General features: G+C 39.3%; 1 protein-coding gene across 3 annotated transcripts in view; it reads left to right on the forward strand.

The window, feature by feature from the left end:
* Window positions 1-21,909, forward strand: part of tpo (thyroid peroxidase) — a 37,195-nt gene that overhangs the window by 8,156 nt on the left and 7,130 nt on the right. For all 3 annotated transcript variants that reach the window (XM_058749269.1, XM_058749268.1, XM_058749270.1), the window contains exons 5-7: window positions 6,011-6,140; window positions 10,803-10,991; window positions 16,174-16,674. In XM_058749269.1, coding sequence (XP_058605252.1) covers window positions 6,011-6,140; window positions 10,803-10,991; window positions 16,174-16,674 — 820 coding nt within the window. The remainder of the gene's footprint in view (window positions 1-6,010; window positions 6,141-10,802; window positions 10,992-16,173; window positions 16,675-21,909) is intronic.

The following is a 21,909-nucleotide window of genomic DNA, read 5'->3' on the forward strand; positions in this document are numbered from 1 at the left end:
GTTCTTCTTGTGGGGACATGACCATCTCGGAGTTGCATAATAGACTCCGCTATGTCAAACATGGCGGAGTCCTCTGCCTCTGCCGCGATCCAGCGTTCGTTCCCGGGCGGCGCTGTATCCGTGGAGTCAGAGGTGATCTGAGGGTGACAGTGAGGGCTTCCCAAGAGGAGTTCCTCACCCCTCAGGCGCTCCGCAGCCGGTGGGGTTGCCGTTGGAGCGGGCTGGGACCTCTGCAGAGCGGGGTATACCGCCTGTTTCCTTTGGTGCTCCCCCTCCCACCAGATGTCGGTCGCTGCATTGGAGAGCGAGTCGCCCTCTGGGGATGACGACTCGGCTGCGTTGCCCCCTTCGGGTGTGGTAGTGTTGTCCGAGCCAGACCCAGAGATGACGGCTATGCTTTCCCGGGCCGCCGAGAATGTCGGGCTCGTGTGGAATCCTCCACCGCGTCCCGATCCTTCGAGGCTGGACGAGTGGTTTCTCGATGGGGGTCGCGCTGGTTCTCAGCGCCCCCCTCCAGTGCCATTCTTTCCGGAAGTGCATGAGGAGCTTACAAGATCGTGGAAGGCACCTTTTACTGCCCGAAACAAACCTTGTGGCTCCTCCGCTCTCACCACCCTCGATGGTGGGGCCGCTTTGGGGTATGCGGGCATCCCCTCAGTGGAGCGGTCTGTGGCCATGCAACTATGTCCAACAGCCGCTACCACTCTGCGGGTGACCCGTGTCTCCTCGCGGGCCTGTAAGTATTCGTCAGGTCTAACTGGCAGTGCTTATAGAGCCTGTGGGGAGGCGGCTTCTGCCCTTCACGCCATGGCGTTACTGCAGGTCCACCAGGCCAAAGCCCTGAAAGACCTGCACGAGGGTGGTCACGACCTGGCGGTTCTACATGAGCTGCGTGCTGCGACGGACCTCGCGCGACGAAGGTGACCGCACAGTCTCTGGGTCGTGCGATGTCCACGCTAGTGGTCCAGGAGCGCCATCTCTGGCTGTGTCTTGCTGACATGAAGGAGCAGGAGAAGGTACAGTTCCTGAATGCTCCCGTGTCGCAGACCGGCCTTTTCGGCGACGCTGTCGAGAGCTTTGCCCAGAAGCAGACTGAGGCGATCAAACACATCATGCGCCGGAGGAAACCTGCTGCTTCCACTCCGGCTGCAGCTCCTCAGCCTGCTCGTCGCCGTGGGCGCCCCCCTGCGGCTGCCCCCGCTCCCGCGCAGCTGCAGCAGCCTTCCACCAGGCAGCGTCGTGGAGCCGGTCGCAGGCAGGACGCCCAGCCCGTCCAGGCCCCCGCCAAACCTGGCGGCAAGCGCAAGTGCAAGAGGCCCTGAGACGGGCGACCCGGAGATGGTGGAGACTGCTTGTCGGGAGATGGTGACCGCACCACTCCCTCCCCCGGAGGAGGGCCGGGCGGAGAATCTTTTGTTTCGTTTTGTTTTTGTTCCGCCGCTGGCCCAGCAGCCAGCGGTACCCAAAACATCAGTAAAAGAGCACTTTTCTCAATCTCTGGGTCTCAGGAGGAGGAGAGTGGTGAACCGTGCATCACGGGAACACTTCCCTTCTTCTCTCTCGCCAGCAGGCAGCAGTGGGTTGCCCAAGAGCACCCCTCCTGCCCATTTGTGGAACCAGGTAAGGGCGGTAGCACTCGAGTCCCCGCTTCAAGTCGTCACACGCCAGGCTGTCACAAGCCTCAAGCCGGGTTCCTGTGTTTCCTCCCTCACGAGGAGGAATCAGGTGAGTGTTACACTGCACACCCAGACCCCGCCCCTGCCATCACAGGCCAAGCCGTCCACAGGCTCTGGGCCGGGTCCCTGTGTTCCACCTCGCTGCCCCACCGCTGGTATGTCGGTGGCCTCGTTGGTTCCGCTGGCACGGTCTCTCGAGCCTGGATAGCGCTCCCAGTCCGTCTCGGTGGCTCCTGCGACCATCAGACTCGGCTACGCGATTCAGTTCGCCCGGCGTCCCCCCAGGTTCGGGGGCGTCCGGTTCACTTCAGTCAAGGCCGTCGATGCCCCTGTCTTGCGTGTGGAAATTGCAGTCCTGCTGGCGAAGGACGCGATAGAGCCGGTCCCTTCAGCCGATATGAGGTCGGGGTTTTACAGTCCTTACTTCATTGTGTCCAAGAAAAGCGGTGGGTTACGACCGATCTTGGATCTGCGAGTTTTGAACCGTGCACTTCACAAGATGCCGTTCAAGATGTTGACGCAGAAACGCATCTTTGGGTGCGTCCGTCCCCTAGATTGGTTTGCAGCGATCGACCTGAAGGACGTGTACTTTCATGTCTCGATTCTCCCGCGACACAGGCCATTCCTGCGATTTGCGTTCGAGGGTCGGGCATATCAGTACAAGGTCCTGCCCTTCGGGCTGTCCCTTTCGCCTCGCGTCTTCACCAAGGTCGCAGAGGCGGCCCTTGTTCCCCTGAGAGAACGGGGTGTGCGCATCCTCAACTACCTCGACGACTGGCTCATACTTGCACAGTCTCGAGAGCAGTTGTGTGCACACAGGGACCTGGTGCTCAGGCACCTCAGCCAGTTGGGTCTTCGGGTCAACTGGGAAAAGAGCAAACTCGTGCCAACGCAGAGTATCTCTTTTCTCGGCATGGAGTTGGATTCGGTCAACCAGACAGCACGCCTCACCCAGGAACGTGCTCAGTCGGTGCTGAACTGCCTCAAGACTTTATCAGGCAGGACGGCGGTCCCACTGAAACTCTTTCAGAGGCTCCTGGGGCATATGGCTGCAGCTGTGGCGATAGTTCCGCTCGGTCTGCTCCATATGAGAGCGCTTCAGCACTGGCTCCATGGCCGAGTGGGCGTGGAAACGCGGTACTCACCGGGTTCAGATTACACCGGCCTGCCGCAGAACCTTCAGCCCGTGGACAGATCCCTCGTTCCTTCGGGCAGGAGTGCCCCTGGAGCAGGTATCCAGGCATGCTGCGGTATTCACGGATGCCTCGGCCACCGGCTGGGGAGCCACGTACAACGGGCACGCAGTGTCAGGGGTGTGGACGGGTCCCCAACTGCGTTGGCATATCAATTGCCTCGAGTTGCTGGCAGTACGCCTTGCCTTGAGCCGCCTCAGAGGGCGCCTTCGGGGCAAGGACGTTCTGGTCCGTATGGACAACACTGCGACCGTTGCGTATATCAACCGGCAAGGCGGTTTACGTTCCGTCGCGTATGTCGCAACTCGCCCGCCACCTCCTCCTCTGGAGTCAGAAGCTTCTGAGGTCCCTTCGTGCCATCCACATCCCAGGAGTGTTCAATCAGGCGGCCGACGAGCTGTCTCGAGCGGCACTTCCTGGGAGTGGAGACTCCATCCCAGGCGGTCCAGCTGATTTGGAGTCGGTTTGGAGTTGCTCAGGTAGACCTGTTCGTCTCCAGAAACCACCCACTGCCAGTGGTTCTATTCCCTGTCCGAGGCAACGCCGCACGGATGCACTGGCACACAGCTGGCCCCTGGGCCTGCGCAAATATGCTCCCCAGTGAGCCTGCTAGCACAGACACTGTGCAAGATCAGGAGGACAAGGAGCAGGTCTTGTTAGTGGCTCCATATTGGCCCAACAGGACCTGGTTCCCGGAACTCATGCTCCTCGCGACAGCCCCTCCCTGGCCGATTCCTCTGAGGAAGGATCTGCTTTCTCAGAGACGGGGCACCCTCTGGCACCCGCGTCCAGACTTGTGGAAACTCCATGTGTGGTCCCTGGACGGGACGCGGAGGTTCTAGGTGATCTGCCCCAGGAGGTAGCTCTCACTATTGCTTCAGCACGAGCACCGTCCACAAGACGGGCCTATGCGCTGAAGTGGAACCTGTTCGTCGAATGGTGTTCCTCTCACCGTGAGGGCCCCCGGAGATGTTCGATCAGAGCCGTGCTTTCCTTTTTGCAACAAGGGTTGGAGCGTAGGTTGTCCCCTCCACCCTTAAGGTTTATGTTGCTGCTATTTCCGCTCACCACGACCCGTGGGGGAGGTCGGTGGGGAAGCACGATCTGGTTATCAGGTTTCTTAGGGGGCCAGGAGGTTAAACCCGCCTAGGCCTCCCTCCCTACCCTCTTGGGATTTGGCATTGGTGCTAAGAGCCCTACAAACTGCCCCTTCGAGCCTTTGCAGTCAGTTGAGTTGAAGTTTCTCTCTATGAAGACCCTGCTCCTGACTGCGTTGGCCTCGATCAAGAGGGTGGGGACCTGCAGGCATTTTCGGCCCACGAATCGTGCCTTGAGTTTGGGCCGGCTGACTCCAGTGCAACACTGAGGCCCCGGCCCGGCTATGTGCCCAAGGTTCCTACCACTCCTTCAGGGACCAGGTAGTGAACCTGCAAGCGCTGCCCCTGGAGGAGGCAGACCCAGCCCTAGCTTTGCTCTGTCCTGTACGCGCACTGCGACAGTACGTGGATAGAACTCAGAGCTTCAGGACCTCAGAACAGCTCTTTGTCTGTTACGGAGGACAGCAGAAGGGAAGGCTGTCTCCAAGCAGAGGATGGCCCACTGGATAGTGGATGCCATCACCTTGGCCTATGAAGCACAAGGTGTGCCCTACCCGCTCAGGTTGCGTGCTCACTCCACTAGGGGTGTCGCATCGTCCTGGGCGCTGGCTCGTGGTGCCTCGCTAGCAGACATCTGTAGAGCTGCGGGTTGGGCGACTCTAACACGTTCGCTAGGTTTTATAGCCTGCGTGTCGAACCGGTTTCCTCCTGTGTTCTCACCTCAAACGGGTAGTGGCATTGAGAGGCCCGGCTCAGAGTCGGCTTGCGGCGTTCTTTCGCCTAATTCTCCAGAGAGTTCCTTAACCAGGCAAACCCTGTCGAGTCCTCCAGCACTCCGGCGTCCGGACGTGGCGGAGCGTCCGGCGCCAGGCCTTTCAGCCAATGAATTCTTGAAATCTGATGTGAGGCTAGTGCCCATATGAGAGACCCTGCCGGGATCCCATATGTGTATTCCACGGTATGCTTATTAGAGCCGTGTTTCCCCTGGCAGACCACGTTCTGCCATCTCTAGTGATGCAGCCTGTGCCATCTCAGAGACTTCCATGTGCAATAGGGCCCTACGGGGTTACTTCACATGTCTAAATGCCACTTAACCCCCTCTGGGAGGAGGTGACTCGCAGTGTGCCTCTTCCAAACGGAAGGGCATGCTTCCCAGTGTTTCCAAGTCCTACTGTCTGGGTTGTCCAAGGAACAACAGTAGTTGACCTTCTCTGTGTAGAGCCCGGTCCTATCGCCTGCCTTATAGGAAGGATCAAGAGGTCTACACAGGGCACTCGAAGGGCAGCTCCTGTGGCGTTTTGGTAGATCCCAATTCGTCGGTCATCCGGCGTGACTCGAGTGACCGACTGAAAGGGAACGCCTCGGTTACGTATGTAACCCTCGTTACCTGAAGAAGGGAACGGAGACGCCACGTCCGTCGCCACAGTTTGCTGTACCACCGCTGAGCGGCCGGGTCACCGGCTCGGCTCCTCAGCGAAAGCATGAATTAATGCGGTGCACCCGCTGCCTCTTATACTCACGCTGTGATCAGCGGCAGCTGGATGCAATGATCGCATGCCAATGTCCATTGGCTCGTTTAGTTACACTCGAAGTGGATTGGTCTCTCTGGCGAGATCCCAATTCGTCGGTCATCCGACGTGACGTCTCCGTTCCCTTCTTCAGGGAACGAGGGTTACATACGTAACCGAGACGTTCTTAGACCGAAAGTGTTTGTTATTCTAGGTCAAAACCAAAATGCATGGACAAAAACATTTAAAGAATGAGAATATTTGTTAATGTTCGGTTAGTGAGAGATTTTATGCATTGCAAATGAAATATACAGTATGCAATGCCATTATTAGTCAGGTCCTGTAATTTTTGAGACCATTCAGTGTAGAATTACAGGCCAATGAAGGACAATGCATTGTTGAAAATAATGTGAGAATATTAATTGCAGTAATGCATCACCTGTAAGCTCTTATCACAGCAGTTGTTCCTTTATATTCTTTAAAAATGCAATGTCATGAGATATTTTCGGTCACATGCATTCATACTGTGTTTTTAGGAAGAACCCGCTTTGGGGAGCAGCCAACACCGGCTTGGCCAGATGGCTTCCGGCGGAGTACGAGGATGGAGAAAACCAACCCAAAGGCTGGAACGCCGGACGCCAATACAGCGGCTTCCAACTTCCTCTGGTGAGCTGCACAAAAATATCCTCACAATTCATGAAAGACAGACTGACAGACTGAACTGATGCGCAAAATAAAACGATTCACTGTGGGGAGGAGTTACTCCATGCAACTGGAATGAAATGATATGCAAATGACTGTGCTCATATGCTAATGAGCTCATGTCATAATCAGTCTTAAAAAGTCTTGTTTCACCTCTTCAACAAATTAATTCCTAAAAAGTCATGGCATTGAATGTTGCATGCAGTGCTAAAAATGAATATATTCTCAATATTTCTGTTCTGTTTTCCAGTACAAATCTCTAAACAGCCTTAAATCAAGATACATTTACTTGAGATGCAAAATGAAGATATGAAGTCTTGTTTTCTGAGAAATTAAACAAAATGAAGTGAGTTCATGCTTAAAATAAGAACAAACTTCTGTCATTGGGGTCAGAGATCAACTTGATTTCTGTTTGAACTTATTGAATTTATGAGTTTATTGGCAGAGATTTGTTCTTGATTTAATCATAAAATCACTTAATTTTCATCAGTTTCTCTTAAAATAAGGCTTCTTATTTAATGTAATTTTGGTTGTCAAATAAATGTATCTTGATTTAAGACTCTTTAGACATTTGCACTGGAAAACAAGAACTTTTTTTAATATTATTATTATTTGTGATCAGAAGGTACAGTAAAATTATTTCCATATTCTAGTGTTTTGGAGCAGAGCTATTCAAGCCATTTTTTTAGTCTTAAAAACGTCTTAATTTGCCCTTCCACAAATCAGGGCCTAAAAAGACCTTAAATTGAAGCAGAAAGTCTTAAATTCATAAAGTTTTGTTTGCCAGTACAAATATCTAAACATCGTTAAACCAAGATACATTTATTTGTAATGCAAACTGAACATATGAAGTCTTGTTTTCTGAGAAACTGAACAAAATGAAGTGAGTTTATGCCTAAAACAAGAACGAACATCTGTCTGTGGGGTTTGAAAAATCAGCTTGTTTTCACTTTGAATTACTGAATTTATGAGTTTATTAGCAGATATTTGTTTTTGTTTTAATCATAAACTCACTTTATTCAGTTTCTCATAAAATAGGACTTCTTATTTGAGGTCAGTTTGCTTCTCAAATAAATGTGTATTGATTTAAGAATACTGAGGGAGAACAATTTTCTATGATCAGAAGGTACAGTAAATGTTATTTTCTTTACTAGGTCTTAAAAAGGTCTTTAAAAGTCTTATTTCACCCTGTCAAAAAAATTAAGGTCTAAAAAAAGGTCTAAAATTGAAGCAGAAAGTCTTAAATTTGTAAAGTCATGGCATTAAATGTTGTATGCATTGCAAAAAATAAATATCTTCCTAAGTATTTTTTTTTGTTTTCCGATATAAACATCTAAACATCCTTAAATTGAGATACAGTTACTTGAGATGCAAATTATGAAGTCTTGTATTATAAATAAATCAAGTTACGCTTAAAACCAGAACAAATATCTGTCAATGGGGTCAGAAAAATCAACTTGTTTTCTCTTTGAATAAAATTGATTTTTCTCACCCCCCTGGCAGATATTTGTTCTTGTTTTAATCATAAACTCACTTTGTTTTGATCAATTTCACCATAAACAAGACTTCTCAAGTCATTTTTCTTCTTAAGTGAATATATTTAATTTAATAATCTTTTGACATTTGCACTGGAAAACAAGAAAAAATAGTTATTGGGAGCAAAGTAAAATGAATTATAAAGTAATGGAGGTCTATTGAAGTTGTATTTTCAAACTTTGAAGTGTTAATACAAGGCATTTACATTTAGAGAGAATATTGACATATTTTGTTTCTTTCAGTTTATTCCTTAAATTATCTTTGCTTTCAGGTCTTCAAAAGTCTTAAATGCATCTTCATAAAACCTGCAGAAACCGTGTTGAAATGGTCTGAATGGACTGATTTTGAGTGAGAGAGAATATGTTTACGTAGTCCATCAAATCCAGAAAATGGTATACTTGTTTGCATTGCATGATTATTATTATTTTAATCCTGCATATATAAGCAGAAGATTTACATTAAAAACTCTGTGAACATCTGCCAAATAAGCTTGAGAAACGTTGCATATTAAACACCTCACAAGAGCTCGATCTCACATCTACCTGTGACACATTGGCCTTTCCCTGCTCTATTATCGCATTAAAAATGCAACGCTGTGCGTTGTTTTAAATATGCACGACCTCTTCATCCCAAACGCAGAGAAACACGAGCGTTGCTGCCATCGCGCCTCACTGAAACTATTTTTTTAATGAGGCAAAGGCTGCAGCACTTCAGTGCAAGAAGCGCCATGACAAATGTTCACATTGTCACATCTCACATTGTGCAAGAGTGCAAAAACACTTCTGTCTAATTTCGGCGCATAGCGCTTTAATTGCTAGTGGTTTTAATGACATTTTAACAGGTAAACAAACACTGGCGGAGGGGTTTAATGAGGTTTCCCTGACTGCCCACACACACAAAACAACAACATATCAGGGCTCGGTTTCATGCATTCATTTTATTCACCACAGCAAATCCTCCTGTTTTATTTGCTTAAGCACAACTGCATCAAATTATTAAGATATGAGGCTCTTTAAAGGTTTAAAGGTATTTTTACTATAGTTAGGGTTAAGGTAGGTTTTTTTAAACCCTGTAAAACCTATCATATTTGATGCATGAAACTTTGCTGTAAAACCTTTTGCACACAATCTACTCCATGCCTTCTGTCATCTGATTGACTTTTTTTAATTTTGGCTGTAAAAGCGCTTTTAGTATAATATTTTCAGATGAACACTTACTGTGTATATATATATATATATATATATATATATATATATATATATATATATATACGTGTGTGTGTGTGTGTGTGTGTGTGTACAGTATGTATGTGTATATGTATATATATATATATACACACATATACAGTGCCCTCCTCTAATATTGGCACCCTTGATAAATATGAGCAAAGGCGGCTGTGAAAATAAATCTGCATTGTTTATCCTTTTGATCTTTCACTCAAAAAATTCACAAAATTCTAACCTATCATTGAAGCAAAACAATTGAAAGTGGGAGGGAAAACTCATGATGAAATAAATACTGTAAATATATACTGTAGTTCTGATGTGCAGAACAAGATTGTTGAGTTTCAAAAAATAGAAAGTGGCTGTAAGAAAAGAGTTAAAGCATTGAAAATCCACATTTACACCATCAGGGTAATAATTAAGAATTTCTAATCAAAGAAAGATGTAAAAAATCTGCCTGGAAGAGGACGTGTGTCTATATCAGGCATCCTCAAATCTGGCCCACTCCTGCAGAGTTTAGCTCTAACCCTAATCAAACACACCTGAGCATGCTAATCAGAGTCTTCAAGATCATTAGAAAATCACAGGTATGTGAGTTTGATCAGGGTTGGAGCTAACCTCTGCAGCAGATTGGCCCTCCAGGGAAAGATTTGAGGAACCCTGGTCTATATCATCCTAATGCACGGTGAGGAGGAGAGTTTGAGTGGCTAAAGACTCTCCAAGGATCACAGCTGGAGAATTGTAGAGATTAGTTGAGTCTTGGGGTCAGAAACCTAAAAAAAAAAATTTTTTTTTAAATCTAACAGCACCTACATCAGCACATGTTGTTCGGGAGGGTTTCAAGGAAAATTCTCCTCGCTCATCCAAAAACAAACTCCAGCAAATTCAGTTATCAGACACGACTGGAACTTGGCTTCTATGGTCAAATGAAACTGAAAAAAAAAAAGTGCTTTTTGGCAGCAAACCCACCAGATGAGTTTAGTACAAACAGGGATAAAAAGTACCCCTTGTCCACGGTTAAATATACTGCTGGATCTTAATATTGTGGGCCTGTTTTTCTGCCAGAGGTCCTGAACACCTTGTTCAGATGCATGGCATCATGGATTCTCTCAAATATCAACAGATAAAAAATCAAAACCTGACTGCCTCTGTAAGAAATCTTATAATGTGCCGTGTTTGGATCTTCCACCAGGACAACAATCCAAAACAAACATCAAAATCAACACAAAAATGGGTCCCTGAGCACAAAATGAATCTTTTACCATGGCTGTCCCAATCCTCTGACGTGATGTAGAAGATGAGTGGTGAACTGAAGAGGAGAAGAACTAACATGGATCTGGGAATCTAAAGGGTCTGGAGAGATTCTGGATGAAGGAATGGTCTCTGATCTCTTGTCAGGTTTTCTCCAAACTCTTCAGACATTACAGGAGAAAACTCAGAGCTGTTATCTCGGAAAAAGGACGTTGCAATAATTGGGTGCCAATAATTGTGGCCAACATGAACTAGAGAAAGCATTTATTTCACAATGAGTTTTCCCTCCCACTTTCAATTGTTTTACTTCAATGATAGGTTGGAATTCTGTGAATTTTTTGAGTGAAAGATCAAAAGGATAAACAATGCAGATTTATTTTTACACCATTTATCAAGGGTGCCAATATTAGTGGAGGGCACTGTATACACACACACACACACACACACACACACACATATACATATATACATGTTTTTTAGATTCTCATTTGTCTAAAGGTTTAATAAACTGTTTTATTAAATGAAAAAAATTCAGACTATTATTTCTGTCAGGCTTTTCAAACCCCTAAACACGACAGTATCTGAAGTCCCTCTCCTTTGCTTTCTATGTTTTGAGGTTCGAGAACTGAGTAATAAAATCATGCGGGGCTCCAGCATGGCCGTCCTGGAGGACAGCGCTTATTCCCAGATGCTGGTGGACTGGGGCCAGTATATTGACCACGACATCTCCTTCACTCCTCAGAGCTCCAGCCAAAGCGACTGTCTGCACACCTGCAGCAACGCCGAGCCCTGCTTCCCAATGCAGGTAACCTCGCAACAGTGCTTTAAAGTCACTTTTAGTCATGCCAGACAGCGTTGAGAAAGCTGTAGCTTCCCGAAATACAGGACGAGACACGCGACAAACGATCCATATCAATTCACAAATACAATTTATTGTAGATTTTGCTTCTGTAGCTCAAATCATGCTGGATGACAGTATTTTTCAAGTTAGTGACAGAGTTATTTTATCATTTCTATTCTGTTATAGTATTAATATTTGAATTAGCATTTATTTTTATATTTTCAGTTTTCATTTTAGGTTTAGTTTTAGTAATTTTGTTACACCTTAAGAGGACACATAGGATGAATGTAGAGATGAAAATCTGAGTAAAGAAAATAGCGGTTTAAAGCCAGATTCTTGTTCATGTGAAATTTAGCAGGAAACAAATTAAGTTATATTTCTGATATTCTCAAAGAAAACATCTTTAAATCTTTAAAAAGTCACTTACAAAATGAGATTGGATGAACTTGAAAAAATTTAAAAAAAAATAAATAAATAAATAAATTTGTCCTATTGCTTTTATTTTTATGAACTATTTTAGTACATTTTTATTTCAGTTAGTTGGCAAGTTTTTCATCTAATATTCTTATTTCATTTTATTATTTTATTTAATTTTATTTCGCTAAATGTCAGCTTTATTTCTACATTATAATAACTTCTTTAGTCTATAAATAACTGAATATTTCATGCTAATACTTGAATTTATTGATGCTTGAAGAAATGTTTTGGCATGAAAACAGAACTTAAATCAATACAGATGATGTGTAACTAACAGGACCTTATGAGGTTCTAAATGGAACCAAATGTAAAGTGAGCACAGTGATTGGCTCTTTTGATTTTGAGGGTGGGGCTTCCATTCTTACCGCTGCCATATTGAGCGTCTCATTCATTATTCTCCATAGGCTCCGTCTCTTCTGTTGTGTATTATTAATCACGAGCAGCATCTATTTTCATACGCGAGTCACCGGCAGCTAGTTTTCTGCTATTGACTGGATAAGACATTCCCCCAGACATTTCATTAGAATTATCTCAGGCTTTGACACCCCGTGTCAAGGAGCAGGTTACAGAGCTCATTTTTTCGACTTCATTGACAGAAGTTCATTTAGTTGAAACAGATAAAATGCCACGCGTTTCCTCTGAGGCGAGCTCATTGTCTCGCGCTCTCTTTGTCTGATCCTGACGGCCCGCGATGAGTCAGACGTGGGAATATATTCGAGTCGGAGGACAGTTCAGGACTGCTGGTTCGGAACAACGAAGATGAATCCGGGAACGTGGCTGAGCCCTATAATTAAAAAGAAAATATATCGCATTGATTACTTCTTTATCTCCGGCGAACCTCAAACGCTGTTGAAAATGGGGGTCACAGCAGCACCTTTTTGTTGGTGGTTCTGGATCCTTCGGGGCTGGAAATGCTCATAAAACTGTTCTGGTTTGTAAGTAATCTCACTGTCCCCAGCCAGAGGCGACGAGGCCACTTCCATAGATATACAAAATAGCATTTTATTCTTGCCCACCCTGAGCCGCATACTGCATACTGCACACTGCATACTAATACACACAGCTTCATGATGGACCTCTCAGTGAATGACAGGCTGGAAATAAACAAAAACATCTGTGATCACTCTTGCGGGTTTTTGCTCAGAAGCCGTTCTTTCAAAACTCAGGAGACTTGATGGAGTTTCATTGAAAGTCTACATGAAATAGCAGAACTTGCGTTCATACATTGGGATTAATTGGATGGGGAAGTTGAATCAAGATTATTATTATAGATAACTAAATCTGGAACTGAAATTAAAACCATGCAAAAAACACATTCGTTACTTGATGCTAAAATAACACTGATATGAATACATATACTGTTCAAAAGTTTGGGTTAGTAAGATTTTTGGAAAGAAATTAATCATTTTAATCAGCAAGGATGCATTAAATTTATTAAAATTCAAAACAAAGACATTTTAATGTTACAAAATTACAATGTTACAAAGTTACAAATAAAAAAATATATTTCAATAAATGCTGCTTTTGAGCTGTCTATTCATCAAAGAATCACAAAAAAAAAAAAAAAAAATGTCATGTTTCCACAAAAATATTCAACAGCACAACTGTTTTCAACATTGATAATAATCAGAAATGTTTCTTGAGCAGCAAATCAGCATATTAAATTGATTTCTGAAGGATCATGTGGCACTGAAGACTGGAGTAATGATGCTGAAAATTCTGCTTTGAATCACAGGAATACATTTTATTTTATAATATTTTCATATAGAAAACAGTTATTCTGAATTGCAATAATATTTTGCATTTTTACTGTATTTTTTATCAAATAAATGCAGCTTTGGTGAGCAGAAGAAACTTCTTTTGAAAGCATTGCAGCGTATTTCAGCACTTATTTCAGAGCCGCTGCAGCTGTGATGCATCTTGATGCACTAAGCAAACAATCTAGAATGGATGTTGTGTTCATGTGCACTTTATAGGGAGCAAATTAGCAACACATCCAAGACGGCAAGGCATATAACATGGAAATGTAAATGAAGCTCACAGTCTATGTGCAAATATGCTTTATAATTTCAGCTCAATATTGATCTTTAACACATCAAACTTATGCATATGCAGAAGCATCCTGCATCGATTTAGTTTTTTATTGATAATTTGCACATGAATAGATTCATAGGAGGAATGGTTCAGCCACAAATTAATATTTGTGTACCTGCATATCATTTGCAACCCGTATGAGTTTTTCTTCTTCCATTGCACACAGAAACTGCAGAAAAGTCCTAGCTGCTGTTCTCTATTCAGTATGTGAATGAGGATGGAAACATTAAATGAGGACAGAAAATTAAAGCACCATGAATACATGGCTGTCATCACTTTGACCTAAAATAATTACTTGAAGCTCTCCTCAATTTTTTGAGTTTTTGTTATTCAATAATTTATTTATTTATTCTCTATATCCATTTTACCTCAAATATTTATTTCAAATAAATATCTCAAATAAAATTTCAAAAATATAATGTCTCTATATTTTATACTCTAAAATGGTTTAAAATATTTTTCAGTCAGAGGAGCATCACTTTAACCTTATTGTACTGTAAACATTATTTTTTATAATGTCATAAATGAAACAAATATTACTAGTATGTTTTACAAGAAAATATGATTTCAGTCTTTCTCCTTTCTAATTTTCTACCTTAAAAATTCAAACTACAAAATTCAACATTTCTACTTCAAATTTCAAAATTTCATGTTAAATTAAGTTTTACTTGTCATTTCTTTGTAATTATTTGTGAAATTTACTGGCAATTTCTGAGTGAAGATATTTTCAGAGTAAATCCTAGCCATTTTTTCAGTTTGTTTATTATGCTATTTATCTATACTTGCATATCTCTATATTCACGGATTTTACTTAAAAATGTTTTTCAATCAGATGAACATCATTTCAATCATACTACACTGTAAAAAAAAAAAAAATTAATAAAAATAAATAAATAAATATATATATATACAGGTGTATCTCAATAAATTAGAATGTTGTGAAAAAGTTCATTTTTTCTTGTAAGTTATTTCAAAAAGTGAAACTTTCATATATTTTAGATTCATTGCATGTAAAGTAAAACATTTCAAAAGTTTTTTTTGTTTTAATGATTAGAGCTTACAGCTCATGAAAGTCAAAAATCAGTATCTCAAAATATTAGAATATTTACATTTGAGTTTCAAAAATTCCGGGTATCAAAGAGGCCAACAATTCACGAAAAATGTTTTTTTTTACTTATGAAGTATTCTAATTTGTTGAGATAGTGAATTGGTGGGTTTTTGTTAAATGTGAGCCAAAATCATCACAATTAAAATAACCAAAGACTTAAACTACTTCAGTCTGTGTGCATTGAATTTATTTAATACACGAGTTTCACAATTTGAGTTGCATTACTGAAATAAATGAACTTTTCCACGACATTCTAATTTATTGAGATGCACCTGTGTGTATGTGTATATATATATATATATATATATATATATATATATTTTTTTTTTTTTTACAGTGTAGTATGGTTGAAATGATGTTCATCTGATTGAAAAACATTTTTAAGTAAAATCCATGAATATAGAGATATGCAAGTATAGATAAATAGCATAATAAACAAACTGAAAAAATGGCTAGGATTTACTCTGAAAATATCTTCACTCAGAAATTGCCAGTAAATTTCACAAATAATTACAAAGAAATGACAAGTAAAACTTAATTTAACATGAAATTTTGAAATTTGAAGTAGAAATGTTTTTCAAAGTTGTAAAGATTGTAAACGATTATTGTAATATGTTTTCCTAGTCTTCCTACTTCAAAATTGCATTTTCTACTTTAAAATTAAAACTTAAATGACAAATTTCTACACCAAATTTCATGTTTAAATAAATGTTATTTTTAATTTCTTTGTAATTATTTGAGAAATTTACTAGCAATTTCTGAGTGAAAGATATTTCACTTGTAAGTGAACCCATTTTTAAGTGTATGTTTGTAATGCTATTTATCTATATAATATCTCTATATTTATGTATTTTCCTCTAAGATGGCTTAAAAATATTTTTTTAATCAGATGAACATCATTTCAGCCATACTGCACTGTAAAAATAAATAAACTGATAAATAAATAAAAAAGATTATTTGATTATGTTTTACGGGACAATACTGTTTTAGTCTTTCTACTTGAACATTTCACATTCAATATGTTATTTGGCATTTCTTTGTAACTATTTGTGAAATTTACTAGCAGAGTGAAAATTGTTTCTGCACCAGTTTATTTATTTATTTTTCCAGTGTCATATTAATATAAAAACCAGCTTTAAAGCACCTCTCCAAAAATTGGCAGACTAGAAAGCACTTTAAAATCATGCAATATTCAGGATTTGTTTCTTTGTTTTGTACCACCATCATGAATATTCAATATATTCCAAATAACACTCCATATGACTTGTGCATTATGATCAGTGAGGATGAATGACATTTATTTTTAGGTGAGCTATTTCTATAAATGAGTATTTTGATGATTTGGCTGATATTGTTTGGCCTTCACACTTACATTTTCATGAATTTATCATAATGCTTTTAGGTTTAACAGAATCTGAGCAAACAATATACAGTACATATACAGTAATTTATTTTTCTCTTTCACAGATTCCCAAGGATGATAAACTGTCCAGCAATAAAAGCTGTCTTCCGTTTTTCCGTTCTTCCCCCGCCTGCATTCACATTGAGACAGACGCACATCCCGCTCTCCAGCGACAGCAGATGAATTCAGTCACGTCCTTCATCGACGCGTCCACTGTCTACGGCCCTTCAGCAGATCTGGAGAAAAGCCTGCGAAACCTATCCAGCGCTGAAGGTCTGCTGGCTGTGAACGGTGAGTACAGCGATGGCGGTCGGCCGTATTTGCCCTTCGTGTCCGTGCGGCCGTCGGCGTGTCTCCAGGAGCCCGGCTCGGAGCCGGCGGCGCGGGTCGAGTGCTTCACGGCCGGTGACAGCCGGGTGAACGAGATCCTGCCCCTGTCTGTCCTGCACACGCTCTGGGTGAGAGAACACAACCGGCTGGCCAAACGCCTGACACGACTCAACCCTCACTGGGGGTCAGAGGTCATCTATCAGGAGACGCGCAAGATCATCGGGGCGCTACATCAGGTAACACACACACACACGCTACAATGTGAGAAAACTTTTAACAACCAGCTCAAAAAAATTTAAAAAAAATAATAATTTTAAATTAAAAAAATGTATTGTTCATTTGCAATAAACAAATAAATGAAAAAATAAATATATAAATATAAATAAACTACAAAAAATTATAATTTATATTAATTTATAATTAAATTCAAATATAATATTAAAAATAGTAAAATATTATTAAATTAATTAAAATGTATATAATTTTTTATTTAAAATAAAATATTTGTTTATTAATTTGCAATAAATAAACAAAAATGTATAAATGTAAGTAAAATAAAAACAAATAAAAATGTATATTTATTTGTCTTTAATATTTATATTAATTACAAATTTCATATATATATATATATATACACACACACATTAATACTGTGGTATTTTAATTTATGATATATGATATCATATATTGCAATGTATATTTCATATATTAATTATACTTATTAAATAGTGAATTTGTTATGTAATATTGAATTTATTATATAATATTATATATAATAATTCATATAAATGCAATTTCAATTCATCAGTAAAACAAATAGATGTGCAGTATATATACTATGGTATTATCATAGTTTTGGACATTTGTTGTTGTTGTTATGATATCATATAATATGTTTTTTTGTGAATATGGTAGATGCACAATGGTAATACTAATGTATTTTTGGGCTGTCATGTAAATAGCATGGTGTGTGAATGTGCTGGTCCTTCAAAACAGTGCAATATACAACACTGATCAAAAGTTACTCAAGAAATTAATATAATAAATATTATATGTATTACATAAATTTATTAGACTTATCATATAAATATTATTTATTATATTATAAACATTTTCTAAATTATTTTCATGTAAATATGCAAATATAATAAATGATTACTTTTATTCAGCATTTTATTCAACATTTATAATGTTACAAAAGATTTATTTAAATAAATGCTGTTCTTTTGAACTTTCTTTTTACAAAGAATCCTGAAAAATAAAATGCATCACTGCTTCCTCAAAAATATTCAACAGCACAACTGTTTTCAACATTGATAATAATCAGAAATGTTTCTTGAGCAGCAAATCTGCATATTAGACTGATTTCTGAAGATCATGTGACACTGAAGACTGGAGTAATGATGCTGAAAATTCAACTTTGATCACAGAAATAAATTACATTTTAACAGATATTCACATAGAAAAGTTATTTTAAATTGTAATAAAATTTCACAATATTACTGTTTTTACTGTGATCAAATAAATGCAGCCTTGGTGAGAATAAGAGACCTTTCAGAAACATAAAAAATGTTTCAGACTCTAAACCATAGTTTGTCTTTTTGGTTGGAATTTACAGGATTTTTTTTTTTTTTTCTCTCAAATCATATTATCAAAACATATAAAGCATAGTAACTTTATTTTTTTTAACAAAAAATAATTTTAACAAAACTAATTTCTTTGGCAATGAAACTTTGCCTTCATGAGAAAATGTATGCAAAACATATTCCATAAATTACTTCTGCCTGACAAACGTGACCTCTGATGAGCAATTACTGATTCTGAACGTCCGCAGTCGAGGGTCTCATTGTCTCTGCTGACCAAAAATCACACATCAGCAGAAAAAAAAAATCAAAAATCACAAGAGCAGAAGAGAAAAACCCGTCAGTTCTGTTACCTACAGTACTGTCAGATCTGGACGTGTGTTTTCATCTGTGCTAAACGCTGAAGAGCTAATTATGTCGGCTTGACAGAGCCAGGATACTGATCTACTGTTTAACTGGCTGCTTCTTCTGAGACAACGTTTTTTTAATAATATCTCCTCCTACAGTTTTGAAGATAACCACTGAGCTTGACGCAAAGCTGACTTTGTATGCTGTTTCTTTTCTCATAGGACAACATGCTAAAGCATCTTAGAATCATGCTATCGATGTAGCCTACTAAATTATGTTAGCAATGTGTTAAATCATGCTAGAAATATGTTAGAAACATGCTAAATCATATAATCAACATGTTAAAACATGCTAGCAACATACTAGCAATGTGCTAAATCATACTAGCGACATGTTAAATCATGCTTTACATGAAGTTTTTGATGCATCACAGACTCTTTTGGGTGAATCGATATTCAGAAATAGTATTTTAACATGCAAAAAACTGCATCTTTGAACATGCGATAAATGTGTTTATGTGCTTGAGGCAGCAACCGTTCAGGATGAACAGAATGAAGCTGAGCAGATTGATAATGTCCTTTTCAAAGCGGATCGTCTCATAGTCTCAGTGATCAGATCTGAGCGTGTTTATTGTTTATACCCGGTTAGCGATAGACTAGTTAAAGCGGTTAGTCCCTCAGCGGCGCTGCTCACACTGAGCTTTTCTCTTTTCTGAAAGCGTCCAATTAAAGCTTATCTGCAGTTTGAGAAACACTGTGTGCTTCAGGCGTTGAAACTCCTCTCTGTTTGTACTGCAGTGACGGCGGGTTCAACCACAGATCCGCGTCTGATTCAGAGCAGTGCTACTGTACTTTAGTGTTACTGAGATATAGTTTTTATTCATGTTTTAAATTAACTGTAAAAAGTTGAGAAAACTTAAAAGTTTAAGGCAACCAGCTTCAGCAGATTTTTGAGTTTTCTCAACTTTTTGTTGTATAAACTGAAAACAACAAGTAGAGAAAACCCAAAAATCTACTGAAACTGGTTGCCTTAAGTTTTCTCACCTTTTTATTTTTTACAGTGTTCGTTTTTATTTTTACTGAATATTTTCTTTTTTAATTTTAAAGTTTTAGTTATTTTGTTGTGTTTTTTTTATATTATTTTAGTTATTTTAGTACAGTTGTTAGTAAAGTTGTTGCACAGTACATCAAATGTTGTCTTGGCAACTATTTTCTTTAAATATTCTTTGTTACATTTTTTTTCATAAAATAAGAATACATTTTTATTCTTATGTCTTTATATAGTTTGACATTCCTTTTTATTTCAGTTTTAATTTAATTCTTATTTTATTTATAGTTTTTATTTTATTTTCATTGAAACTTATATTAATAAAAACTTTCATCACTTAGAGTCTTTTTTCACAAAAGAACATTTTTTTATTTAAAAAAAAAAATATTCTTAGGTTTTAATGGGATTTATTTTTAAGCTCAAGCACTAAAATTGTTAAAGCTAAAACTGAAATAAAAATAAACTAAAATGATTTATTTGTTTATTTATTTTTATTTATGTTTTTAAAAGCTACAAATGCACACATTTTATATGTAAAATGGGCACTGTTTTTGGAATCAGCACCCAAAAATTAGTAAGAAACTTGAATTTCATTCAGCAAATATGATGAAGGACGGTATTTGAATGAGTTTTTGAATGCACTTAAATGATGAACCTGATGAATGTGGCAGCAGAATCAGATCCTTTCTGTGTCAAACAGACAGAGAAGCAGATGCGCCACACTGGGCAGAGAAGAGATTGAGGGATTAAAGGCCTCGAGGCGTGGAAGTAAAGCCCTGGTCCTCGCCGAATCAAAGACACATTTGATGGCTCGCACAGGCGTCTCTGAGGCTGAATGCTGCCCGGCTCCGTGAATTAAAGGGACTCTAAAGCAGTACAGAAGCCATGGAAATGGCTCACATCAAACGGAGCGCAGTGTTTTAACAACGTCCCGCAGGGGCCGACTTCACATGGCCAGTTAAAACAGTTTCCAGTGCTGCTCTTTTACGGACAGCGGGTTTGATTTATACGTCCCCTCCGTCAGTCAGACACGCTTCTGAAACATCTCTGTGCAGGACGCCGCGCTTCTCGACATGAAACGCTGGACTATTTTCATAAACAGCGATAAGACGAGATGAATTCTTGAGGCGTAGGTATCACAGCGAGAAAGAGCCGTACGATCTCATCTTATCTGCAGGCACAGGACGTCCCAAACCGCCATCTCACAGAAGAGAGCTACAATTAAAATAAATAAAAATAAAACTTTCCTAAAAAAAAGCATGTTCGTTACTTCCAATAAAGCTGAAAATAAAAACAGAAAAAAGTCTAAATGTTGGCTCGGCAACTAACTGAAATACGTTAAAGCTGAAGTACTAAAATTATTAAAACTTAAATATAAATAAATGATAGCTTTTGTGTTGTTCTTTCTTTCCTCAATCTGTGTAAAATTCATTACAAAATAATGTTGTATTTAAGTCATATTATGTTACGATGTTATGAAATAAGATTACATTAAATAAAACATAGCTAAAAAAATGTGTATTTGTTAACTGAAATAAAGCTTACACAAAATAAAATAAATATTACATAAAAAATTTAAAATAAAAAACTTTGAAAAAGTTGGCTTTAACTGAAATACGTTAAAGCTGAAGTACTAAAATTTCTAAAACTGAAATGAATACGAATTCGAATTGTTGTTGTTGTTGTTTATTTAGGGTTTTTTTTCTCTTTCCTTAACCTGTATAAAATTAATTACTAAATAATATCATATATAAGTCATGTTGTTATTGTTAGGATGCAATAAAATAAATTGTTTTGTTAATTGAAATGAAATAAATATGACATGAAATATAAATATTAAATGAAAAACTGAAATATGTCATATATATATATATATATATATATATATATATATATATATATATATATATATATATATATATATATATATATATATATATATATATTATTATAATTATTATTATGATTTTTTTTACATTTTTAATTTTTTACATTTTCTTAACCTGTGTAAAATTCATCACTAAATAAAATTATATGTAAATTATGTCATGATTCAATAAAATTAATTGTTAATTGTTAAAAAAGTTAATTGGAATAAAAGTGACATAGATATTAAATAACATCAATAACATAAGTTTAAGATGAAGTACTAAAATTACTAAAACTGAAATAAAAGTAAATGAATGCTTTTTTTAAATTAGCTTTTTTTATTCATTCTTTCCTTAACCTGTGTAAATGAATCAACTCAGCAGTAACATCTCTGTGTAGGATGCCGCACCTCTCAAGGTGAAACGCTGGACTATTTTCATAAACAGCGATAAGACGAGATGAATTTTTGAGGCGTATCACAGCGAGAAAGAGTTGTACGATCTCATCTTATCTGCAGGCACAGGACGTCCCAAACCACCATCTCACACAGAATATACAAAATCCCAGATAGACGAGTGTCATTCCCATTAGTCGAGCAGATGAAGTGTGCTTTTCTCAGAGTTG

The sequence above is a fragment of the Onychostoma macrolepis genome, chromosome 17 (assembly GCF_012432095.1).
Source record: "Onychostoma macrolepis isolate SWU-2019 chromosome 17, ASM1243209v1, whole genome shotgun sequence".
Lineage (NCBI taxonomy): Eukaryota > Metazoa > Chordata > Actinopteri > Cypriniformes > Cyprinidae > Onychostoma > Onychostoma macrolepis.